At 38.2% G+C, this 22,615-nt stretch overlaps 1 protein-coding gene across 1 annotated transcript in view; it reads left to right on the top strand.

Moving 5' to 3' along the window:
- COL25A1 (collagen type XXV alpha 1 chain) overlaps positions 1-22,615 on the top strand; it is a 299,790-nt gene that overhangs the window by 144,010 nt on the left and 133,165 nt on the right. The window contains exons 3-5 of the mRNA XM_058420779.1: positions 6,536-6,580; positions 8,657-8,664; positions 10,493-10,519. Coding sequence (XP_058276762.1) covers positions 6,536-6,580; positions 8,657-8,664; positions 10,493-10,519 — 80 coding nt within the window. The remainder of the gene's footprint in view (positions 1-6,535; positions 6,581-8,656; positions 8,665-10,492; positions 10,520-22,615) is intronic.

The raw sequence follows: 22,615 nt of genomic DNA, 5'->3' as shown, positions 1-22,615 counted from the left end.
GAACTGAGCAGTGCAGCTGACACAACAGAAGGACAGGATGCCATCCAGGGGGACATGGACAAGCTGTAGAATTGGGCCCACGAGAACCACGTGAGGTTCAGCAAGTCCAAGGGCAGAATGCTGTAGCTGGGTCAGGGCAATCCCAGACGTGAATCGAGACTGGGGGAAGAGCTCAGTGAGAGCAGCCCTGTGGTGAAGGACTGGGGGATTCTGGTGGATGACAAGCTGGACATGAACTAGCCGTGTGCACTCACAGTCCAGAAAGCCACCTGCATCCTGGGCTGCGTGACAAGAAGCGTGGCCATCAGAGTGAGGTGCCTGGAGTCCAGCTCTGAGATGCCCAGCATAAGGATATGGATCTCTTGGGGTGAGTCCAGAAGAGGCCACCAAGATGGACAGAGGGCTGGGAACCGTCTCCTGAGAGGACAGACTGAGAAAATTGGGATTGCCCAGCCTGGAGAAGACGCTGGAGCCCCCTTTCAATACCTAAAGGGGGCTTAAAAATAGAGGAAGAACAACTTTTTATGCAAGCAGATAATGGTAGGACAAAGGGCAACAGTTTTAAAGAAAAAGACTAGAGATTTAGATTAGATGTTAAGAAAAAATTCTTTACTGTGAGGGTAGTGGAACAGATTACCCAGAGAAGCTGCAGATGCTGCTTCTCTTAAACTGTTCAAGGCCAGGTTGGATGGGGTCCTGATCACCTGATTAGTGGGTGACATTCCTGCCCATGGCAGGGGGTTAGAGGCAGATGATCTTTAAGGTTCTTGTCAAGCCCAACCTTTCTATGATTCTGTGAATTTATATATATGTGTGTGTGTGTGTGTGTGTATATATAGATATATATATATATATTTTTTTTTTTTTTTGTTTTTTTTTGAGGCGGGGGCAGGTCTGGCTATTTTTCAGGTGCCAATAGTGGGATTCTTCCTCAGGAGTGTCTGGTATTAGTGAAATTGGATTATGCTGGATGTCTCTAGGCAGGTAGTATTTAGCATGTACAGAAATGGTACAAATCTGACTTAGGTTGCTTTTGCTGTGGGGATCAGACAGACTCATTTTTGACATTTCCTCAGCCAAGTTGCGTAATAGTTTCTGACATGTATGCAGATACTTTATGGTGCAATGCAATGATACTTTATGGTGAGCCAAATAGATGATCTACTGTGTGTGAAACAATGCATGTTATTTATCCAGCCAAGACTTGAAATGAGGTAGATAATTTTATGAGGGAGGAAGTTCAGGCAGGTTGTCTCAAGAGAATGATGTACAAAGAAGGCTGGCACATCAGGTGGAGTGGTTATGCAGAGTGTGAGGAAAGAAGAATCCAAGTTTTAACATGAGTTAAACAAGCTGAGAAAAGGGGAGAGCAGAAAACTTTGATGAGGTAGCCTGCAATAGATCCATGCAGACTTTGTATGAACATGTTCAGCTTTGGAGATAGAAATCTTCCCATTGATGGCAGTGCTGTGAGAAGGGACCACGAACGTGTCTGTTGAATCTCGTGTTGCCCAGACAGACATCCGTGGGGTGTGTGCTCAGCCCACCGGGATGTTTCAGTGCTGTTTGCTGGAGGTGGTGGCCATCCCGGCAGGTGGAGGCTGGCAGGATGGGGCGCTTGGCATTACCTGGAGTCACCACGCTGCTCATGGTGTGCATATTTCACAGGAGGAGGTGTCAGGCTCAGTGACGGCTGCTCTGCTCCGCTCCCTACCTGCAGTGCTGGCCTGCGTTGTCAGCTGGCGCTCCCACGGCTCTGAGGCAGAGGTGCCAGTTTGCTGGGGAGGCTCTCCTCTCCCTGTGAGCAGTGAGGGGTCGGCTCTCCTCAGTGCCCTACTCCTTCCGGAGTCAGTTTGACGGGGAGAAATGCAAAGTGGGATAAAATGATGACAGCTGGGCTGTACTTCGGAAGATGAAATGGAAGAGTTGGATCTATTTACAGCTTGGAGTGATGGAGCTTGAAATACAACCAATAGCAGTTATTTTACCAGTGTCAGAGTTGAATCAGAAAGGATGGTTTGGTTGGTGTAGTTCAGCTGATTTCTGGATATTTTAATCCAGATGACTTTGGCAAGGCTGACAGTTTTATGCCTGATGATACTGAAGCAATTCTGCTACCTTCAGCAAAGTTGTTCAGGATTTATTCTGAGAATGTAGCTGTGTTAATTAGTTTCTCTGACTTGGCCGGCAAAAGTCCTGTGTTTCTGTGAACTTCATGTGAAATGGGATGTCCTTTGAAATAGCCAGGAAAATATTTTTCTTCTCGTGTGCACTTGGAGTACTCGTTACCTTTAATGAGTCTATGTGTGACACAACATAATGAGTGATGTGCTGGGCATTAGTAGAAGAGGGACCAGGATTCTGAACTCTGGTGTTATTCTTAGGTTAGTGCGTGGTTTGGTGTAACTCTTACTTGAAGGGACAATTGAACAAAAGCTTTTGGAGTTTGTTATACCCAAAGATGTTTCTTTTTATTTGATAATACTGCTGTAATTCTTTCCAAAATTAGGACAAACTTGACTTTCTACATCAGCTGGTGACCAAATGGCCAAGAATTTGATGTTCTCGGCAGGTGCTGATAGAGGAACTGTGTGCGTCACCCGCCAAATGTGGTGGGGTTTTTGCTTTTTTTTTTTTAATCTGCTATTTCTGAAATATAGAATTTGTTTGCTGTAAAAATATCAATAAATGTAAAGACTACGGGTAGTTTTGTTAATTTTGTGCAGGGTGGGAGGGTTTTTTTTATTTGTGGTGGTTTTTTGTTTGTTTGACAGACTCTTATGGTGGGAAAGAGCTATTTTTTGAGTGGCTGACATTTTGTGCTTGGGAAGATAAATTTAGATAAATAACTGACTTTTAGTTTCAGTTGGCTTTTAGATCCTTTCAGTTCCAAAATTCTTTCCATAAATGTGGAATAGGAGTGTTTTTGTTTTGGTTTTTTTTTAATTGAATGGAAGAAAATTCTTTCTAATTTTCTGTTGTTAAGAATTGGATTCATAAATGGGTTTGGAAGAATAAAATAATTTCAAATATTTTAAAACTAAATTAAGTTAAAAATGAAAACCAGGTGATCTGGCATTATACTCTTACTCCATATAGGTAGATAAATGTAGTGATCCTGGAAAAACAATGTTTTGCCAGAGTTGGCTACTATAAACAAGCTTTTGCTTATTGCTCCATATCATTAGTGTTTATTAACCCAGCTCACTCCACTGAGATTCAAACTCCTATTTTTCTTCCTAATACTTCCTAATACTATATTTTTAATATGAAAATACACTTTAAAACAAAATACCCATAAAATACTATGGAATAAATTCAGTTCAGCATAGACATTTCTGATACTTTTAAAGAGACTTTTTTTTTTTTTTACCCCAGGCAGGAGAGTTCAGAGTAGTTGTGTCATGTTGAGTGTTTTATGCAAGCTGTATAAGTCTGTGGACTTGATGTAAGCTGACATTGTCTGTAGTACAGCTTTATTCACTTCTCCTTCTGCTGTGATGAGTCTCCACCAAATCCTCCAATTAGTGCAAAGTTATAAAATTAGAGACAGATGGAAAATTAATATTTATAGAAAAATGACCTAGGTTTTGATAGCTTGAAACTCCTGCAGCTACAGATGATATGTTAGCAGTTGAGATTTAGAGAAAGCAGTCTGTTCAAGAAAACATGAAAGCTTGTGTACTTGCTGAAGCAGTAGGTCATCTAGCGATGACCGTAAATTTCAGTGTTAGTTTTCTGTGAATTGAAACCATCTGTGGTAAACTGTTTTAAAATAGTTAGTTTGTGTTGGTAAAAAGTAAGTAAATAGATACGTATACAGAAATTATTTCCTCAAATGGTCTAGTAGAACCAAATCTAGTTGAAGTTTGCAAGATCAATTTCTCGTCTCACAGTTAGAGTTTTGCAAATGCCACCACCTTGACAGACTTGGGTAGTGCACAAATCGAAAAAGGTTTAACGAGAGAGAGGAGAGATACATGTCACTCAGTGGTCCTTAAATACTGCTGGTGTGACAGTCAGGGGCAGTGGTATAGTTTCATTAATATTGGTCTTAGTCCGGAGTAATTTTCCTAACCTCAGTGGTGTGGTTACTTTGGAAACATAATAATAACAGTAATTTTTCTGACAACTCACATACTTAAATCTAATAATCTTAGCATAACGTCTTAGAAGTGATCAGCATTTGATGTCAAAGGAGAGGGTTGAACTGGGGCCTGTGTTTTGCTGTCCCTGTATACAGCTAAACTAGCAACACAGTGCTCTATGGAAGTTTGATTTTCTGGACAGATTTCTTTCCTTCCTAAAATTCATAGCTTGAAGTGACCTTCAGGATTTTGCTGATGTATAGCCAAAATTTTTAGTTTCAAAGTGCTCTTCCTTTCTCAAAAGCAAACCTGGTCGTAGGCTTGTTTGTGTGCACACCTACAGCACAGTTAAAGTTTAATAAAAAGAAATATCACCACGCTGTTTGGAGAATATTACTGCTGTGTGCACAATGACATCATTACCTGGAGAAGAACATTTTAAGTTTCTCCTGCACACTCGTGTTCATGTTGAGCCCAAATTGCTCTCCGTCTTTGTTGTGAGCTTGGTTACAGCTCAGGAAATCTCCACAGAGGGCCTCTGCAGGGCTGTGTGCATGCAGGGGAACTCTAAGAAGTTTCAGTGTTAGTTGTGGAGGGAGAAAAAAGGAGGTGCATATAGAAACTTACTGTCCGTAACATGCTGTTTCCTGTGTAAGAAGTTTCTATAGATTACCCCTTGCAGAAGGAAATTGCAAGATTCTCCCATACTTAAATGACACTTTTGCTGTTTCTCATGATAGTGTTTGTGCTATTGATTCTGGGTATCTCATGCCATTCTTGCTTTGTATAATATTGTCATCGTGCCACTATTGTAATGAACAGGCAAGAAGGATTTTATTCAAATTTATAATGCTCTGATAGGAGTAAACCTCTCGACATTCAAGAAAAGAGCTGCTTTTCTCTTTTCTTTCTCCTCGTTTCTCCTCCCTTTTCTCATCCCCTTCTCCTTTGTCTTCTCCCTTGTTCCTTTCCCCTTTTTCTTTCTCCTTTTTTCTTTAAATCACTAGTATTTTATTCACCTGGAGAGCTAATGATGTTTCAAATGTATCTTGAAATTGTTTCACTAATGCTGCTTTTCAGCATCTTAGTCTTTTAAGCCAGATTGCAGCAAATACATAATGCAAAGTTATTTAAAAGCTATGGCATGATGCTTCGGATGATTTGTGAAGTTTAAAGTAGCAGGCCATTTGCACAGAAACCACCTGTGCATCTCGTATCTATTACAAACGGTGAGATACAGCCACAGCAGAGGTACTTGTGCTCCTGCACGCGTCACTGCTTCTAGAAATTCCACCCGTGCGCTCGGCTCTCTTCAGCAGCTTTGAGAGTCCCACCTGTGGTTCTCTTTTCAGAGCAGCCAAGTTTCAGGACTTGTGTCACCCCCACAGCTGCTGCTTCTTCTCCAAGCTGTACATGGAGAAGTGCAAGTGTGCTTTCCTGGCATTTTCAGGAACAGTATGTCAAGGTCACCAAGAAGAGAGGGGAAAGTGTCTGCAGTCTGACATCTGAGATCTGCAGTTTTTGGACAAGGATATTGAAGGCAGGAATGAGGGGCAAAAAGGATTTTGCCTTTTTCTTTTTTTTTCCCCCCAGAGGTGACAGCAGATGCTGGTTGTATTATGTAAATGTTTGAGGAGAAAGGGCAATGAGAAGATTTCTTAATTCTTCAGAAGATTTCTGGATGCAAAAAGCATCCAGTGACTAAGCCATTGTGTTGGCTGACAAACAAATATAAACTGGAGGCAAAGCACTGTACACTGGCTCTGGCAACTTGTACATTGTTGTTAAATGTTTGGGGGATGGCAAGCCAGTTGATGATTTCCTCATCTCTTGGATGTTTTCAGATAGAGGCTGAAAGTGAATTCCAGAGGTTTTATTCTTACAAATAAATACTAATCTTTTGGCTTGATACAGGAATAAAATAATCGAATAAAACTTAATGTCCCACAATATATTTGGTTTAGAATAATTAAAGGACTAGTGCAGCAGTTCTGAAGAATGCAAAGATGTTTTTGAGAAAAGGAACAATTTCTTCTATGGGGCTCATGGTGGAAAACATGAGAATTGATGGGCTTCAGTGCAGCAAGTTGGACATAAAGAAGAATGTTCCACTTGTCAGAACAGTGAAATATTGGGGGGGGGAAAAAAGGCCTGTAGCAGTTGCAATAAAAATTTAGGTGTGATTAACTTTTTCCTTGAAAAAGAGGGATGAACTGGAAGACCTTTAAGTTTCTCCCAGCCTTTTTTCAGGGAGACTATAGTTGGTACCATAGCTGTGAAATGTACAACAAGCTTCCTAAATCTTATTCCGGTTGTCTTTTACCCCTGCCCAGCCAAAGTCTCTGAACCTCGTGTAGTACATCAGTCTAATGCCCTTACATCCCGACAAATGATACTCTAAGAGTAATTTCAAGGGGAAAAGTTACAATCCACCGTTTTCTTTTTAGGTCCTCCCGGTAAAAGAGGTAAGCGGGGAAGAAGAGGAGAGACTGGTAAGTTTTCAATTTCATACAATCTGTTGTTATTTGGTGTCTGGTTTTGTATATGCATACCCAGCATGCCTTGATTTTTAGTTGAATTGCATGTGTGCTCTGAAAAAGAGATCTGAAACTTCTCAGGTAAAGTGTTGTGACCCTTGGCATGTATCTGGTGGCCTTCCACTTATTTCTCTAGTCTTGGGCATCCCTAATTCGTAGGCACACTTCGTAATGCTCAATGCTCTGCCTTTGGTAACGCATCTGTAACTGTCAGACCCTTTAGGGGTTGTTCTCACATGTGCACAAGTTAGAGCAACTACATTTAAGTCAATGGTTGGAATACTGTCAGTGTTAAATCAGGCTCCTTTGGTTTGAGGAGAACAATTTTGTAAGGAAATAAAGAAGGAAATAAAATTCCTTATGTCAAGAATGTTGATAATCAGGGACATAATGTGATAAGTAGACTACCCTGTATGAGAGAAGTTGTTTTATAAAAATGAGCAGTTAACTTCTAACAGAAATAGGAAAAGCAGTTGTTGGTTTGTTACCCTGTACCAGGGAGGTTGCTGTTGATAGAAACCTGCTGGTGGTGTGTAGCTTGAAATTTCATTTCAGGCTAAGTTGTGAGATGCTGAGCACCTCTTGCTGTTGACATTCACAGGAACTGAATCAATTGCCTTGCAGGATTAAGTTTTTCATCAAGGTGAACTTTCTGGAGTCAGTGCAGTAGAAAATGAGCATTTCTATTCTCCTTGGCTGTCTTGTCCAATCTGCCAGCTAGGAAAGTCTTCCAGTCTACTTGATCTCTGTAAATCTTCTGTAGCCTTTCTTATCTATGTAAATGATAATTTATCTACTTCCGTATCTTCCTGAATCACAAAATTAAAACCAAGCCCTGCCAAAAATTGATACAGATGACCTTTGTGTTTCCTTTCAGTATTGTCTTGGTATTTACTTCAGGGAAAGAGGCTATGATACATAGGGAAATTCTGTGGTTGAAGATTGAGTTACAAATGATCCTGGAAATTACTTTGTGGGATGCTCATTGATTCATTTTACATCTCAAATAAACACATGGTAAACTATTAATAAAGGAAATGGAGCTCTCATTTTAAAACAGACCTGCACCTTAAAATGCTGTTTAAGAATGTTTGCCAGAATAAAGAAATTACCTTAGTTGCTGGACAATAAAAGTTGCATTGTTAAAATGAAAAGGCTGTCAATATTAAAAGTAATCTCAAAGTACAGCTGCTGCTGTTTTATACTCTTTTTGCACTTCCCTTTATTCAGAAATTAGAGAGAAGCATAAAAGCTTAATGAAATGCCATTGATTTGGGAGCTGCAGCTGCTTAACTTAATAAGACTGAAATGGTAGATTTGATTTGTGGCCCTTTGATAATGTTTCCAAGGACTGCTACACAAAAGTCTTTGAGGTCTGAATAATTGAAAAAATGTGCAAATATCACTTCACGAAGTGTGACATTTTAATGGGGAGCATTTTATATGTGTGCCTTGAGAGAGGAAGGCGATGAAAATAAAGTTCAGCACTGTCAGGTGGCCGCTGAAACCTCCCCTCACAGGCAAAGCTGGGAGTCTGGAAGATGCTGGTACACGTATTCTTGACTAGATGCCCAGGTGAAATGCCAAGGGTACTTTGTGCGATTCTGTGGCCAAGCTCTGATCAAATGCTCGCTGTGTGGCTAACTGAAACTGGTGATGTGGCTGCATATGCTTCATGTGGAGCCTGACAAAGTGAATTGTAGTCCATGGCTGGTATTTTTTGGACTGACATGAAATTGCATGGGAATGAATGGAGAAGCAATTTTCATAGGATTGCATGACTGTAATTGAAGATTTGTTGAGGTAAGTGCATGCTTTTAGGCAGTAGTCATATTTACAAGTTTCAGAGCACTACCAAAGCCCAAGATCACTTAAGTGGGAATATGTGTGCCCTGTATTACCAGTCCTGCTCCCTGACAATCCCAAGGCCTTGTGCTTGACTGTGTGTGTCTTTCTTCAGTAACTTCATAAGCTTACGTGTTCTTTTTTCTCTTTTTTTTACCCCTTTTTTCCCCTCTCCCCCACCCACAGGACCTCCTGTAAGTACAGTGATACATTGTTGGTTCTTCCAGAATCAGGGAGAAACCTGTTAGAACCTGTTAAGTTATCAGCGTGATAAAATGTATACTCAAGAGGGAATTTTGATATTTGTACATACACAGTATCTTGGAGCTGAATAATTTAATCAGAAAGTTCGTTAAGAAAAAAGTCTCTAAACCAGTAAAGCTTTATGTTCAGCGCTCCAGATTGCCATTTGGATTCACAACTCCATGTAAGTATGTTACATTCATTTTGCTTGTGACTTCATAACAGCTATTTTACTGAAGTATACAAACCTGTGAGTATCCTATCTTAAGCCCAGACCTGGCCACTTTTTCTGGGTAGTAACTCCTTCTGCATTTATCACAAAGCTGTGGGATACAAGCTCACTATGCTCACAAAGAATTTTGGAGGCATACTGGCTGTTCAGCCATCCATGTGCATCATTTGGCATAGGAGTGTGACTGTTAAAACAGTATTTCTTTTACAGTTTGAAGACTTCTATGGTTTTTTTCTTTAATAGATGCAATATTTCCACAGTATTTGCAAGACCCTATCATCTGTCTATTCTGTGCTACATGCGTGTTTAAGTATATTTAATTAATACGTTGAATTCCTGCTGTGACCTAAAGATTTTACTGTAAATTGCATATATTGAGTCATGATATTACTTATTGTTGTAAGACTTTGACCATGTGTGCAGCAATTCATAGTGAGAAATTAATTTGTAGTGACAAATTCATTTAACAAGCCATCAAAGAAAAGCCAGGCTTAATGCATAAAGGTGCTGTTTATTTGAAAGAAACACCGGTTTTCCCCAATTTCTTTTGCAGTCCTTCTATGAAACACAAAGAGTAAACATAAATCGTGTTACAAGCTATTTTCTTGTAAGAGTTCACTATATGCTTCATTAAGAATGTCTCTGACTTCAGCTCCTCACTGTTTTCAGTATAGGTACATTAAAAAAACCCATAATTTTTGATAATATTAGAACAAACCTGAAATAGGTTCCAAAACGGAATATTTTCAGGAATTATCCAACTTTAAATTCCAAGTTTCATATTTGAAACCTACAAGACTTCATCTTGCTGACGGGCAGCAGGTTTAGGTTGTTACAAGGCATAAAAACCTGTCGTTCCTCTTCCTAATTCATTTCTGTATTAACATAGACACTGGCTAGGGGCTACTGTTGTGAACTTAAGTATTGTTTTCACCTGGGAGACTGTGGTAGTGGTTTTCATTTAAATATCAAATATTTATATATCCCACATGAAACTGGATGGAATTGGATGTATGTTATAATTTCAAAGGCTACCACGGTGCTCAGTTTATTTTCCTTGTACATGGCTACCGAGTGGCACATGTAATAGTAGTCAGAGGCTGGGGATTTTGAATTTTTTAAAGAACTTTTACAGCAATATCAGATTTCTTCTTTGCCACCTATGTTTTAGTGGAATCTAATACTTTACGGCCTAAGCACAAAAACTATTTTTTTTTTTTTTTTTTAATTAACTATGTGTTGCCCATCAGTTTATATGGATAATTCTCTTCAAAAAACCAGAATTTCACTGGGCATCAGAAGTGGCCAGTAGCTTTTTAATCAGAGGGTTTATATAAGTTGAAACACATAATTTCCATTGCCAAAGTCTCATTACTTCACTGTGTAGTACCTATCGCATATTTCCTGGTTTGAATTATCATCACATGCAAAAAAAATCAAGCAATACACAAATTATAATTTCCTGATGATGTACTCTGCATGTTTGTTATGTCCTATGTCATGACTGTGTTGTTAATGTGTCGTACCATTTCATCTCATTCAACCAGGGTCTACCAGGGCGAAATGGCTATCCGGTAACTCATCATATATTTATGATGGCAATTTATGATTACTCAAAAATCCTGTTGGTATATTTTGGTTTTTCTTTATTACTGTCAAAAGGATTTTTTTTTCTTCTTTTTGTTTTTTCTTCTTCTTTTTTATTTCTCTGATACCTAGAAAACGTAGGATTTTTGTTTAAAAACAGAGAAATAAAAAGCCTGTGAGAAGCTTCTGAAAAGAACCTGACTATTTACAATGCATAAATGAGATGCACTGATTGTTTGATGTTGTACATATTTTGTGTTGAGTTTCTTCATTCTTGAATACAAAATTCATAATTAATTAATTTTAAAACTTATTAAGATATTGCATCTCAATTTTCCATATTAGAAAGCTGTAGTGTTGTCATATGGAACCTCTGAGTCCTTTCTTTTAATTCTCTCCTGTTTTGCTTGACTGTGTTGTTCAATGCATTTTTGGGCAAAGTGTTAGGACAGAGGTCCTAACAATTGGCTGAAGTGACTACCACAGAGTAATTTTTGAAAATGGATACAATTCACTTTTTTTCCTGTCAGTTTCATTCATATCTTTAGGATTTATTGCCTGAAAAGAAAAATGTATGAAATAATGCATCTTTCTAAAATCTGTTAATAATACTTTTCTTTCTAGTAGTTACCGAACTGTCCTCAGTGTCCCATTCATTGAAAGAAGTATGTGCCTGCTGTCACATTGGTATTAGAAACTAAGTGACTAAATGTGATAATAAATGTGCACATTACTTATAGCACTTGCCAGTGTAGCTTAAAGGGCCATCTCAGATTGATTTGCCCATGTTTTTCAGACAAAAGATATTTAATTTTTCAGTGAGTTTTATAAGTGTTTACATTGGTAAAATATAAATTGTGTACTTTGAGCACCTGCAATTAGAGGAAAATTTTGTGGCATCACAGACTCTCAAAATGGGTTGCGTGAGAAAGAAAATGATTGGATCGTTCAGTTCCCATCTCTCTGCCATGGGCAGGGACACCTTCCAGTAGACAGGTTGCTCAAAGCCCCATCCAGCCTGGCCTTGAACACGTGGAGGAATTGAGAACACTTCTAGGGATGAGTCATCCGTAGCTTCTCTGGACAATCTGTTCCAGTATTTCACCACTCTCATAATTAAAAAAATTCTTTCTCATATCCAGTATAAACTTTCTTTTAGTTAAAAGTCATTACCCCTTGTCCTGTCACTACAGACCTTCGTAAAAAAAAAAGATATTTCTTCAAACCTTTTTTACAGGACTCCTTTCAGTATTTAAAGGCTGGAATAAAATCTTCCTGGAGCCTTTGCTGAACAACCCCAACTTTCTTAGCCTTTCTACATAGAAAAGCTGCTGTATCGCTCTCTTCATGTCTGTGGTCCTCTGGACTTGCTCCAAGAGGTCCATGTATTTGTTTCCTTACAGTGTAGGCCCCAGAGGTGGACACAGTACTCCAGATGGAGTCTCACGAGAGTGGAGCAGAGAGGGAGAATCCCCTCCCTTGACCTGCTGGCAGCACTTCCATTTGAAGCAGCCTGTTTCAATGCTTTTACCTGGGCAGGTTCTGTAATTGCAGAGTGGTGGATCTGCATCCAGTGGATGCAATGGATCACCATCCAGTGTCCATCTTTACAATTAAAAGTAGTTGGAAGTCAGCTGGTGAGGAACTGATCATCAGTATCAAGAAACCTGCTTGGATGTAGTAAAACCATGATCACATTTCTGAGTGCACGTTCCAATTTCTCTTAGAGTGATTAATCTGTGTAGGTGAGTACAAGTTTGTTTTCTTGAAGAGATGTGTTCTCGGATCTGAAAACAATGGAGGCACTTCAGAGCCGTGATATTGAAATTGCTGGGTCTAATGGGTGTTGTTATGGGCAAACTCAGTCTGAGTGCATTTCTCCTCATGTGTGATGTGAGCTGTCAGTAGTGCTTAGCACATGATTGAGTGCTGCTTCTTCCTCCTTGAAAATGACTGGGAATAAAATCTGACTTTGCTTCCTGAAGGCTGTCAGGTGGCTGAATGTTTCAGTCTTTTCAGTTACAGTCATACTCTCCTGCTTTGAATGGCAAATACGTAACTGCAAGTGCCGTGTCCTCTGGAAGTACTTTTACAGTCCTGTAGAGGTCTATGAGGAGGCTATTGGTGTTGTAAGTTATTTCTCCAGAGTCTTACTGAACTCCTGTAGAAGGCTTTTTACTTAAATCTGTATTGGATTTTATGGGATATTCTGTGAAGATAGTGAGGTGTATCTCCCACATATAACCTAAACCTGGTGTAGCTCTCCTGCAGAAGCAAGTGGCTGTTTTCTTTGCCTGTGTTCATTCTAGTTTTTAAAGATACTTTCAGAATAATTATAACAGTGAAAGGAATTACAGTGAGACATTTACGTTCCCAGGAAGATACAGCATCAAAAAAATCAATAAAATAAGTGGGGTTTACTGCTAATAAGTAACACAGTAATTATGGGGTTTATAAAACCAAGATTAACTGGTTATTATTTAAGGCATCAGGAATACTAAAGAAGTTTATGCAGGTGACAGCTCTTTTTTTTTTCCTCATAACAAGCTTCATATAACTGACAGTGACCCAATTCAGAGTTGTGACTTGCCTCAAGATAACAAAGGGGCAAAGCTTAGGACTGCAGGTAGAGAATTTAAATTATTCTTTAACCTGATATGTAATTCTTTCTAGATTACAAAATGTCTTTGTCATCACACTTTTGATTTTTGCACCCATAAAAACTTGTCCTAATATACTATTGAGGAAAGCTGTAATACTGATCTGTAAGGAATTTCAGGTTGCTTTTATAAGTATCTCACTTTTCCTCACCTCATTTTCTGTTCCTATATCACAAAAGGCAGAGAATTCCAGGTAGAACAGTGAAGGGCATTTGAATTGGAAGAAATAAGCCTGATGGGGAAGAACATAAAAACCACCCATGTGAGAAATTGGTAAAAGGCTTTTTTTTTTATCCTGCTGTGTTGCTTTGTCTTTGATGGTGCTTCATATTTTGTTTTCTTCTGTGTCTCCAGTTAGAGATTGGGGCTACCTACGCAAATGTGTAATAATAAGTAGCAATGTCTCTGGATATAAATAAAATTAATCTTATCCAACTGCAAGATTTTCAGCCTCAGATACAATGACAACTAAGTTGCTGTAAAACAAATAGAATTGGAATAATCAGAAGAGAGGAAAAGAGCAAAGATTGTGCATTTTTCATCTGAGTAAATATAGCCTATGGCAATGTTAAGCATTTTTGCAACAGTTCTTGTACTTCTAGTAGCTGGTCACATCTCTTCTTTTTCAGTATCATACAATAATATAAATGTCTAAGCTCAAGGAGCAGCTATCTCAATTCCTGACCTTATCCTGAGGATTTGGCTTGGTGATCCTATAGAAATTTCTCAGCAGTTTTTTTCTTTCTCAACAGGTGTCTTCACATACCACCTTTTATTTTTGGCATTTGCCCAAAGTAACTCTTAGGCATATGGCAGCAAAACTTCTGCAATAAATTTCAGGTTTGGTAGTGGAACACTGATAACTATTTCATGTTTTAATTTTTTTTTCCTTTTAAATGAACAGAAAATTAAAAACATATGGAGTCTCAACAGCTTCTTTGTACTGTGATTTTAGTATGGGTTTTCTCAGTTTATATGCTTTATCCTTGTATTCAGTCACAACAGCGGTGATTGGCTTAGGAGAGATGAGGTTTTCAGTTGATCCATTTGCCTCAGACTCCTTGCTTGTTCTCAGGGAGTGGAAGGAGATATGAGTGGTCAACTGTCCATCTTAAAAGATAGCTGGGTTTACAGATGTCTTGGTTTGGAACCATATACAGTAACAGTATCCTCAACAAACATCAGCACTGTTCCCAAGTAGATGCCTCAGGTTAAACAAGTGCAGTGTTAAACTTGCTGCCATGCAGGTTAACTTTGTAATATTTCTGTGCCATGAGAACCAGAGGAAGTTTGTAAAAATGTGGTAATTTTTGTAAACATACTGTAGTTGAGGACATACTAATAATATTCAGCAAATAAACTTTCAGTTCTTCCTACAGATTGTGAGAGGGTCTCTAAATCTGCATGGCTGAGTAGTAACTGTGGCCTTTGTAATCATGTCAGTCGCATTCATTCAGTAATGGGCTTTTAAGACCTTTGGTTCTATAAATAAAATGTATTGCAATTCATGAGTTTAATTTTTAATTTTCAATCACAGTGATTGAAGATAATTATAAAAGATGATTCTAACAGAAAATTTTGAGACCTCTTAAAATTACAGTTGCTATTAATTCTGTATCACAGGAACAAAGCTACACATCAGAACACATTTATTATCCACTTATGAAGCAGTTGCCATTTTGAATGAGATACGGGCTGAATCCTTTCAATCATTACATTTGTGTAATGCTGACTGCATAAATAAGAGCAGGCAGTGTTTATTTCTGCTGCTCCCTGGAGGAGAGCCTCAAGCTATTCCTTTTCTGTGACTATGATAGTGAAGGAACTGCCTAATCTGCAAAAGCCAGCAATATAAAAAGATATCTCTATCCATTTCTTCACTGAAAATTATAAAAATAAATTGCCTTAGATAAGCTAAAGGAGAAAGTCCACATGGCGATTTAAGAAAATTATTTTTGCTGCAGTTAATGCCTGCCTACATAACTTGTCCTAGTTTAGACACAATAACTTCCTAAATTATTTGAGTCCATTTTATACATAACATTACAAATAGAGATGTAGAAAACTAATAGAAAAATAAAACAACATTATAATAAATAACCTCAGTGAATGATTAGTAATACAGACAATTGTTGCCATATGCTGGATCCACCAAGACCCTCTTCGGACTGTTGATTTCCATCTCAAATGCACAGACTCCAGTAAAATCCACATCTCTGCATGTGACTTCCTAGATGTCAGTGTGTGATTAAAAACTGAGCACGAAATGCGAGGATACTGAAGGCTAGTGTGAGTCAGTACAGTTTTGATTCACAGCTGACGTCAATTCAAAATGACACAAACCTATATATCTATCAGATAAATAAAGATTTATAGCTGATGATAGCTAGATGAGGGGTAGGTGTAATTTAAGAATTAAATGTATTTTTTCAGTACTTTCCCCTGCAGACTTAGAAATTGCCCTCTTCTCTTTCATAATAAAGCATGTGTAGGTAGAGCAAGGAATTAACCTCATTTGTAATTTTTTGGACAGCACCCATACGTTTCTAGTCTCTCTGGACTACTCCACTGAGTTCAGCTTGGCAGCTTAGCAGGTGCCATGCAGAAGGCTGTGGTTAACATCTTCACATTTATGCTTTGATGGGCTTAATTAATGCTTGAACTGTACCTAAGATCATTCATACTTGCTTTTTGTCAGGCCTGCCACTGGAAATTTTCCAGTCATTTCCTCCCAGTGCACGATACACCATGTTCTGTTACGCCAGTTCTCTGGTGTAATTCTATGTTTCATTTTTCTATTTGTGTTTGACAGCATGTGGATGTAAAGTGATTAACCAGTAGTGATTAAAAATACCTCATGGAATTTGTCTAAACTGTCACCTTCTCACAAGAAGCTTAGAAATTCAAAGACAAGGTTAAATCAATTAGAGTAGAAAACTTGTATTTAATTACTAAATGGTTTGGCTTGATGATCTTAAAGGTCTTTTCCTACCTAGATGATGCTATATTTCAGGTTATATCTGTCACAAATGCAAAAGAGAATCCTAAACTATGTTTTAAGAATTCTTGAGTCATCAGTTCCTTCCCTGGAAGGGGGGTTAGACAGATGATTCTGAGATTTTCTTTCATTCTGGATTTTTAATTTTGATTTATGATACTCTGAATGATGTGTAAAACTGTACTATTACCCGTACAGCTCCCAGATGACTAATCCTATGTGGGAGTTTAAGTGCATTGTTAATCCTAGCTGAGGTCAAGGGGTGTAAAATTTCGTTGTAGACACTTGTTCCTGAATTACCAGACTAGATGGTTGGATTCTGTGGTTTCCAGAAAGTGTGGGGAAAGTGTTTCCTTGAAGCACTTCTGCTTCCTCCTGCAGCCAATGCTCAGATTACATTAAAGAGAGAGGTGATGTGAGGAGAGGAACATCTGGAGCAGGCAGTCACCTGAATTGGCTCTTCTTTACAAAGCTGAGTGAGGAACTGCTTCCCTACTGGGAATCGAATAATTCTCTGATACACCTGTGCTGGGCCACACACTGGTTAGCATCATTCAGTAATTACACAAAAATCATTTGGGTGGTGTTTGTCAGTTTAATAAGGTTTTCGGCTCTATGGTTTTGGATTCCTTTTTCAAGGCTAGGAGTTAGCTGGTAGATCAAAGCTTTGGAGTACTTTTTCCTCCATTATGAGGATCTTGAGATAGGTACATTTAGTGTATAACTTTGCCTCTTGAACCACAGGGAGAATTCTAGGCTGTTTCTTGGATTGTTCTTACTTTCATTTTTTTCACCTTTCTAGCTGGGCATATTGAAATCAAGATCAGTTAAAGACATTTCTGAAAGCAAACATGCTTCTGGAAGGAAGCATGTATACAAGCATTGTGGAATCTCAGTTGGAAGGTTTTTCCATGACTGTGTAGATACACATCATAAATCACCCTCAGAAAATGGTTTTGAGATTATTTTTTGTTGTTTTTATTTTGTTGGTTCTCTTGCTCTGCATGTCCAGTTTGGCTTTAGGTAAAGCAGTTAACATTTATTATTTTTGCTAGTATTGAGATCTTCAAAGTACTGATAATCTAACAGAGAACTATCAAGTTAAAAATTCTTTTTGGATTATTTTGTACATTTTTGTGGTGGCAACTCCCAGTGTAAATGAGAGGAATTTTAACTCTTTGCTGCTTTGGCTCATGAGAAACCATCATGTGCATGAGCACTCATGAGTTTGATGTAGAAATCATTTGCTTTCGGCAGCATAATATACTAATGAAAATAAACTGCTGTTGGAAGGCTGAAGTTCTAGCAAGAAATCCTAGGAAAAATTTGGTAATTTTCAGAAGTTACACTATCTGTAGCAGTTCTTCATTTTGTACATCAATTGCAACTAAGGTAAGGCAAGTTTTAAGGGTAGATTCTTCTGCTTCTCAGCGCACAGATTTTTTGTGAAACAGGAATTGTATCACTATACTGGAGTTAAGTTTACACTCAACTTCATGTTTTAGTTCAGTAGTATTTGATATGTACACTGAGATTGGGGATTCCAGCAACTGGAATGATCTTAGTTTGCCACTTGCAGTTAGTTTTACAGGGTGATATTAATAATAGTACAGTTTTCCATAGGTGAGAGAGAACATTGAAAGAAAGTACTCCGAAAGAACAAAGAGCAGCAAACAGCAGTTCAGTAACTTTTGTTATGCATAATGTAGTATTTGCATTCCTAGTCATTGAGAAAGTGCAACTGTAGCTTCCTTTTTTTAATAGGAAAAAGGCACAAGTCAGGCCTGTGGTTTTCATTCAGGTACTCTGATTAGCCAGTCTCCAGAGAGAAAATTGCCTCAACATTTCCACTTCCAGCTGTGTGGATCAATTATCCCGATTTTTTCTAATCCACTCTGAATACTAGGTCTCTGCCCTTAGGGTATGTTAAGTGTAATCTGGTATGGCCATCACATCCAAATTTTTTCTCCCTAGATGGAAACGCAAAGAACCACTTACTTTTTTTTCTTTATGCTGTCACCGGCTTCTGCCAAAATCCTTTTATAATCTTGAAAACCAGTTATGTCAGAAGAAAGTAACGAAATTTTTTTATTTGGTGGTGTTCATGTGTGGATCCACAAAATGTAGAACAGTGTAGAGAGTTTGAGATTAAATGAACTAATGAGTTTGGTAAATACTTGGAGATTTTAAGTCGTTACACTGAACTATATTCTGCCTTTGGATTCACCCGTTCAGCTCTGGTGGACTTCAATTCCACTTGCATAATTTGACTGAAACTGGGAAATAACCAGGGGGAGTGCATGATTTGCTGGAGTATGGCTCATAAAGGCACAGGTATAACATACTTGGATTTTCAAGTTTTCTTGGCTGGGGGGTAGCCCAAGTTCTATTGTAGGTCAGATTTCAGTAACTTTTCCTTCCTTGGTTAAATGTTTTGTTGGTTGAATTTGTTCTGAGTAGCAGTTGTCAAGGAAGGAAGAAAGATTTCTCTTTGTGCAATGAGGCTGTACTTTGAGTTTAAAGGGAATTCAGAATCAAAGTAGTCCAGTGTTTTGTATGACAGGCCATTAGGACTGAGGTCTTAGATTGATAGCACAGAGTATTAAGATGGTAAGTGAAGTACTGTGCAGCTCCCCAGTTAATATATCTAACAAATGCACAGACTTGGAAATAAAGCTGCTGTATGCTTGTCTGAGCGCTTCACAGGCTTAATGATTTTGTTTTTGAAGTCACAGTAATAGAAGTTCCTTGTGGAAACTGATGATGATCTGTGTAAAATTTCTCTTTTCAAGAGCCAGACATAATCTTTTCTTGAAATACAAATTCTTTTTATTGCTGCATCCCTCTTTCCTTGTTAAAATTGGGGAAATAGGTGTTGCATCATTGAAAAATATATAGGGAAATGTTTCTGGAAGAAAGACTGGAGAAAGTTGTGTTGCATCCCTGAATTCTGCTTTATTTCTGTGATTGAAATAATCTTTGTAAGTGTGCTCCCTATGGTTTTTTCCATGATGCTTTTTGAGAATTTACTGATCCAATTAATTTTGGAGGTGTATACAGCATCAAACATTATCAAGTGATTTAGGCTATAATGTGCTTAGGGCAACTGAAGTGTCTTTACACTAGCTGCATGCATATTTGTGCCTTTTAAATCTCATAGGTACATGCTAGAAGTATCTGAAAGGAATTCCGCATACAGAATTTTATGTTCCAGTATTTGACCACGTATGGCTGCCCATAGCTGAAAGCACCTGCTTTGCAGTTTAAGTTTTAATGTAGTGTATCTGCACAAGTTTTTTTCCTTATCCTGGAATTCTTCAAACAAAGCTTTCTTCAACCTCATGATAGTTGAAAGAGATTGGGGTTTTATCTTTGGTGTGTTTTTTCTTAAATGTTTCAGTACCTCACCTCTTAGTTTTGTTCTCTTTTAAACCCTTTGTAACTGTTCTCTTTTATGGACATGTATCCACTCCAGTCGATGTTCTTCCTTGCAACTGAGAAGCATCTCTATGGCAGCTGTATTTTTTCTTAATTCCCTGGGAGACACATTCCGAATATTTGCCTCTTTAGGCAGTTAAAAGGAACATTATGGTAGGATTCTTTTATCCTAATGGAGCAGAAATTGTTTTATGTTCCTGCTTCTGAGTTTGTCAATCTTCAAAAGCTGATGTTTCCACTGAGGCAAGGTGAAAAAATTGGTCTCTGAAGCTTACGTCCGTGTGATATTTTGTTATGTACCCACTATATTATTATTTCTCCTTAATAGACCTTACTCCCCCTAAATATAAGATATTTATAGGAGCCAAAACATAGGTTGACTGAAAGAAGTTAAATAGATTTTTTTTTCACATTCTGTAAAGCCGTCAAAACACAGGTAATAAGAAAGATTGTTCTTTAAGAGGGTCTCAGTGAGCAAATGGATTTGCTTCCATGGTGGTGTGAGGAGACACATTCTTCAGAATTATTCCGGAAGAACAAAAATCTAATTCATCAAAGTCATCATGCCACAGCTGTTACAACAATCTATCTCCTACTGAAGGCTAGCCTGCTAATTTTTGAGAAGTGACTTTTTCACAGTTTATTGTTTTCTCATCAACATGGCACCAACCACATCAAATATAATCACCCAGTGATGTTGGCATTGATTAATTGGCCATGTGCTTTCTATTTGCAGATACAGAAGTTTCAATTTCTTTGGATGAAAAGAGAAGTTTTAGGTAGAATGTAGGAGTTTTCTCTCTGGTCTGTGTGAATGATTTCCGTGTTCAAGTAGTTGTTAAGCTATGCTGGAATTCAGTAGTGTGACTGAGTATTTTTACAGAAACACATAGTTCTGCAAAACTTCACTAGACTGTTTCGATGGATTATGGATGGGTGAAGCTTTTGGCTCCATTCTTTACCATAACTTGAACTATGTTGCTCTTACTCTTTCTGGGGTCAACAGTAGTTTCCCTCTGCAGTAATTTGTCATACAGATATGACTGTTATAATGTAGTAGATGCTGGTAAGAGACATAGGCTACAAGGAGGAAAACTAACTGGAAATATTCTTCTTGCTAGTTTGATGTATGAAGACAGCAGAGGTATTCCACAGTTTTGGATTCACAGTCATGCAGGGCTTTTTTTTTAATACACATTTGCAACATATACAGTGTTGGCCATGATAAACGGAAGTATGTCCACCCACAGTCTTTGAGAAGAGAAAGTTCCTTCCAACTTGGATCTGTCCAGCTCTTTCTCATGGTTCTTTTACCTATGAATTTCACCAGCAAGAGCAGAGATAGTGCTGAGTTAGTAAAAAAATGCATCTGCACCAGAAGAAATTGCCTCTCAGATCTCCTGCATAAACCATAACAATAAAAAGTATCTTGGCAATTATTTTTCAGCTGTGAAACATGCTTTTGTAAAGCTGTGACTATAATTTTTCTTGCACAGAACTCTTTGTACCCCCTTATTGTTACCATATGCAGAGCTTTTTTGTAGTTCAGCCACTCCCTGAATAGCCAAACTCTGAACATTTTTTTTTCTTCCTTAAATTGCTTGCTTCTAGACATAACCAGTTCACTTTATAATTGCAAATGAGCTATTAACAGTATTCAGATTTCAAGTAGGGCTCTCAGCTGAGAGTCTTGCAATGCAGAGTGATGTTGGTCCAAGAAGAAGTTTTGGAAACAGTACCTGGCACTTCTGGTTTACTTTGGAATATTTAAAACTGTTCCTCATAATCCATCTTATTCCATTATTGATAATTTTCGTGGTCTAATTTAGAATAATATGGACACTGGAGTCACTTCATGAAATTCATAGCTTCAGGGCACATGTCTACTTGTTTCTTTAAGTTCAAAGTAACTAAAAAGTATGGAAAAACAAAAACATTTTCTTTTTTTGTCACAAGATCAGCAAAATATGCATTAGCTACCCCTTTGCTCAGCAAATGATTATTATCGTTGGCTTATTGCTTTACATGTGTGTGCTGCATATTTCTCTGCACTAAAGGCACTGCACTTGTCAGGTGGATTAAAATATAAATTTGGATAACTTCTGATTACCTTTATGTTCAGGAACTGAAGTTTCAGTATTTAGAACCTAGTTTAGGCATGGTGTAATGTTTCTGGATGATGAAGCCTTAATCATGGTGCTGCAATTCATCACTCTCCAGGATTTATCAGGACCTGGTTTCCAGGACTCTTCTGTAGTTCCGTGGTGTGCTTTGAGAAACCGGTGGGTTTGATGTAGGTGATCTTGTAGGAATTTTTTTTATGAGAGAGTTGATACGTGGCTTGCAAACAAGTGAGAGATGGTGGGATTACGGGATGATTCTATCAAGGTATTAAGAAAGCCTTTCCATGAAAATGAAATCAGTGAGGTGCTTTTGGGAAGGATTGTAGTTCAGATCTTGAATGATTAATTTTGCACCAGTGTTTTGAATGAGTCTAGGAAAAACAAGATGATTCTGAAGGCTGAATGTGATCAAGTCTCTAGTAGTTAAGATGAGATACATAAGTTTCTGGTCAAGAGATTCAAGCAGCCTAAAAGCACTGTCAATATCGCTTTTAAAGAAACCCACTTAATTTAAACCACTACATCTCTACCTCAGAACACAGTCATACTTTGCAATCTCCAGGTGATGATCCATCTAGCTGAAGTTTATATTTCAGGTAATAACTGATACAAACTGCTTGAGGGAAGAATTCAGGAAACTCTGAAATTGACTTTTTTGACAGATCCTTGTAGTGCTTCATTTGTCATTTTCAGTAATTTTGCTTCTTAGCAAAAGGTGTTTTAGAGAGGCTCAGTTCATCTTTCTTGTGCTCTTTTAGTCTGTTTTTTTACAGTGGCTATTTCTCCTGCTCAAACAATCTGGATTGTTTGGTTTTGTGTTGGTTGGGGGTTTTTTTTCCGTAGTATCCTGACTACTGGCTAGAG

The sequence above is a fragment of the Hirundo rustica genome, chromosome 5 (assembly GCF_015227805.2).
Source record: "Hirundo rustica isolate bHirRus1 chromosome 5, bHirRus1.pri.v3, whole genome shotgun sequence".
In the NCBI taxonomy this organism is placed as follows: Eukaryota; Metazoa; Chordata; class Aves; order Passeriformes; family Hirundinidae; genus Hirundo; species Hirundo rustica.
The sequence above is the reverse complement of the archived record's forward strand: the minus strand, read 5'-3'. Positions and strand labels throughout refer to the sequence as shown.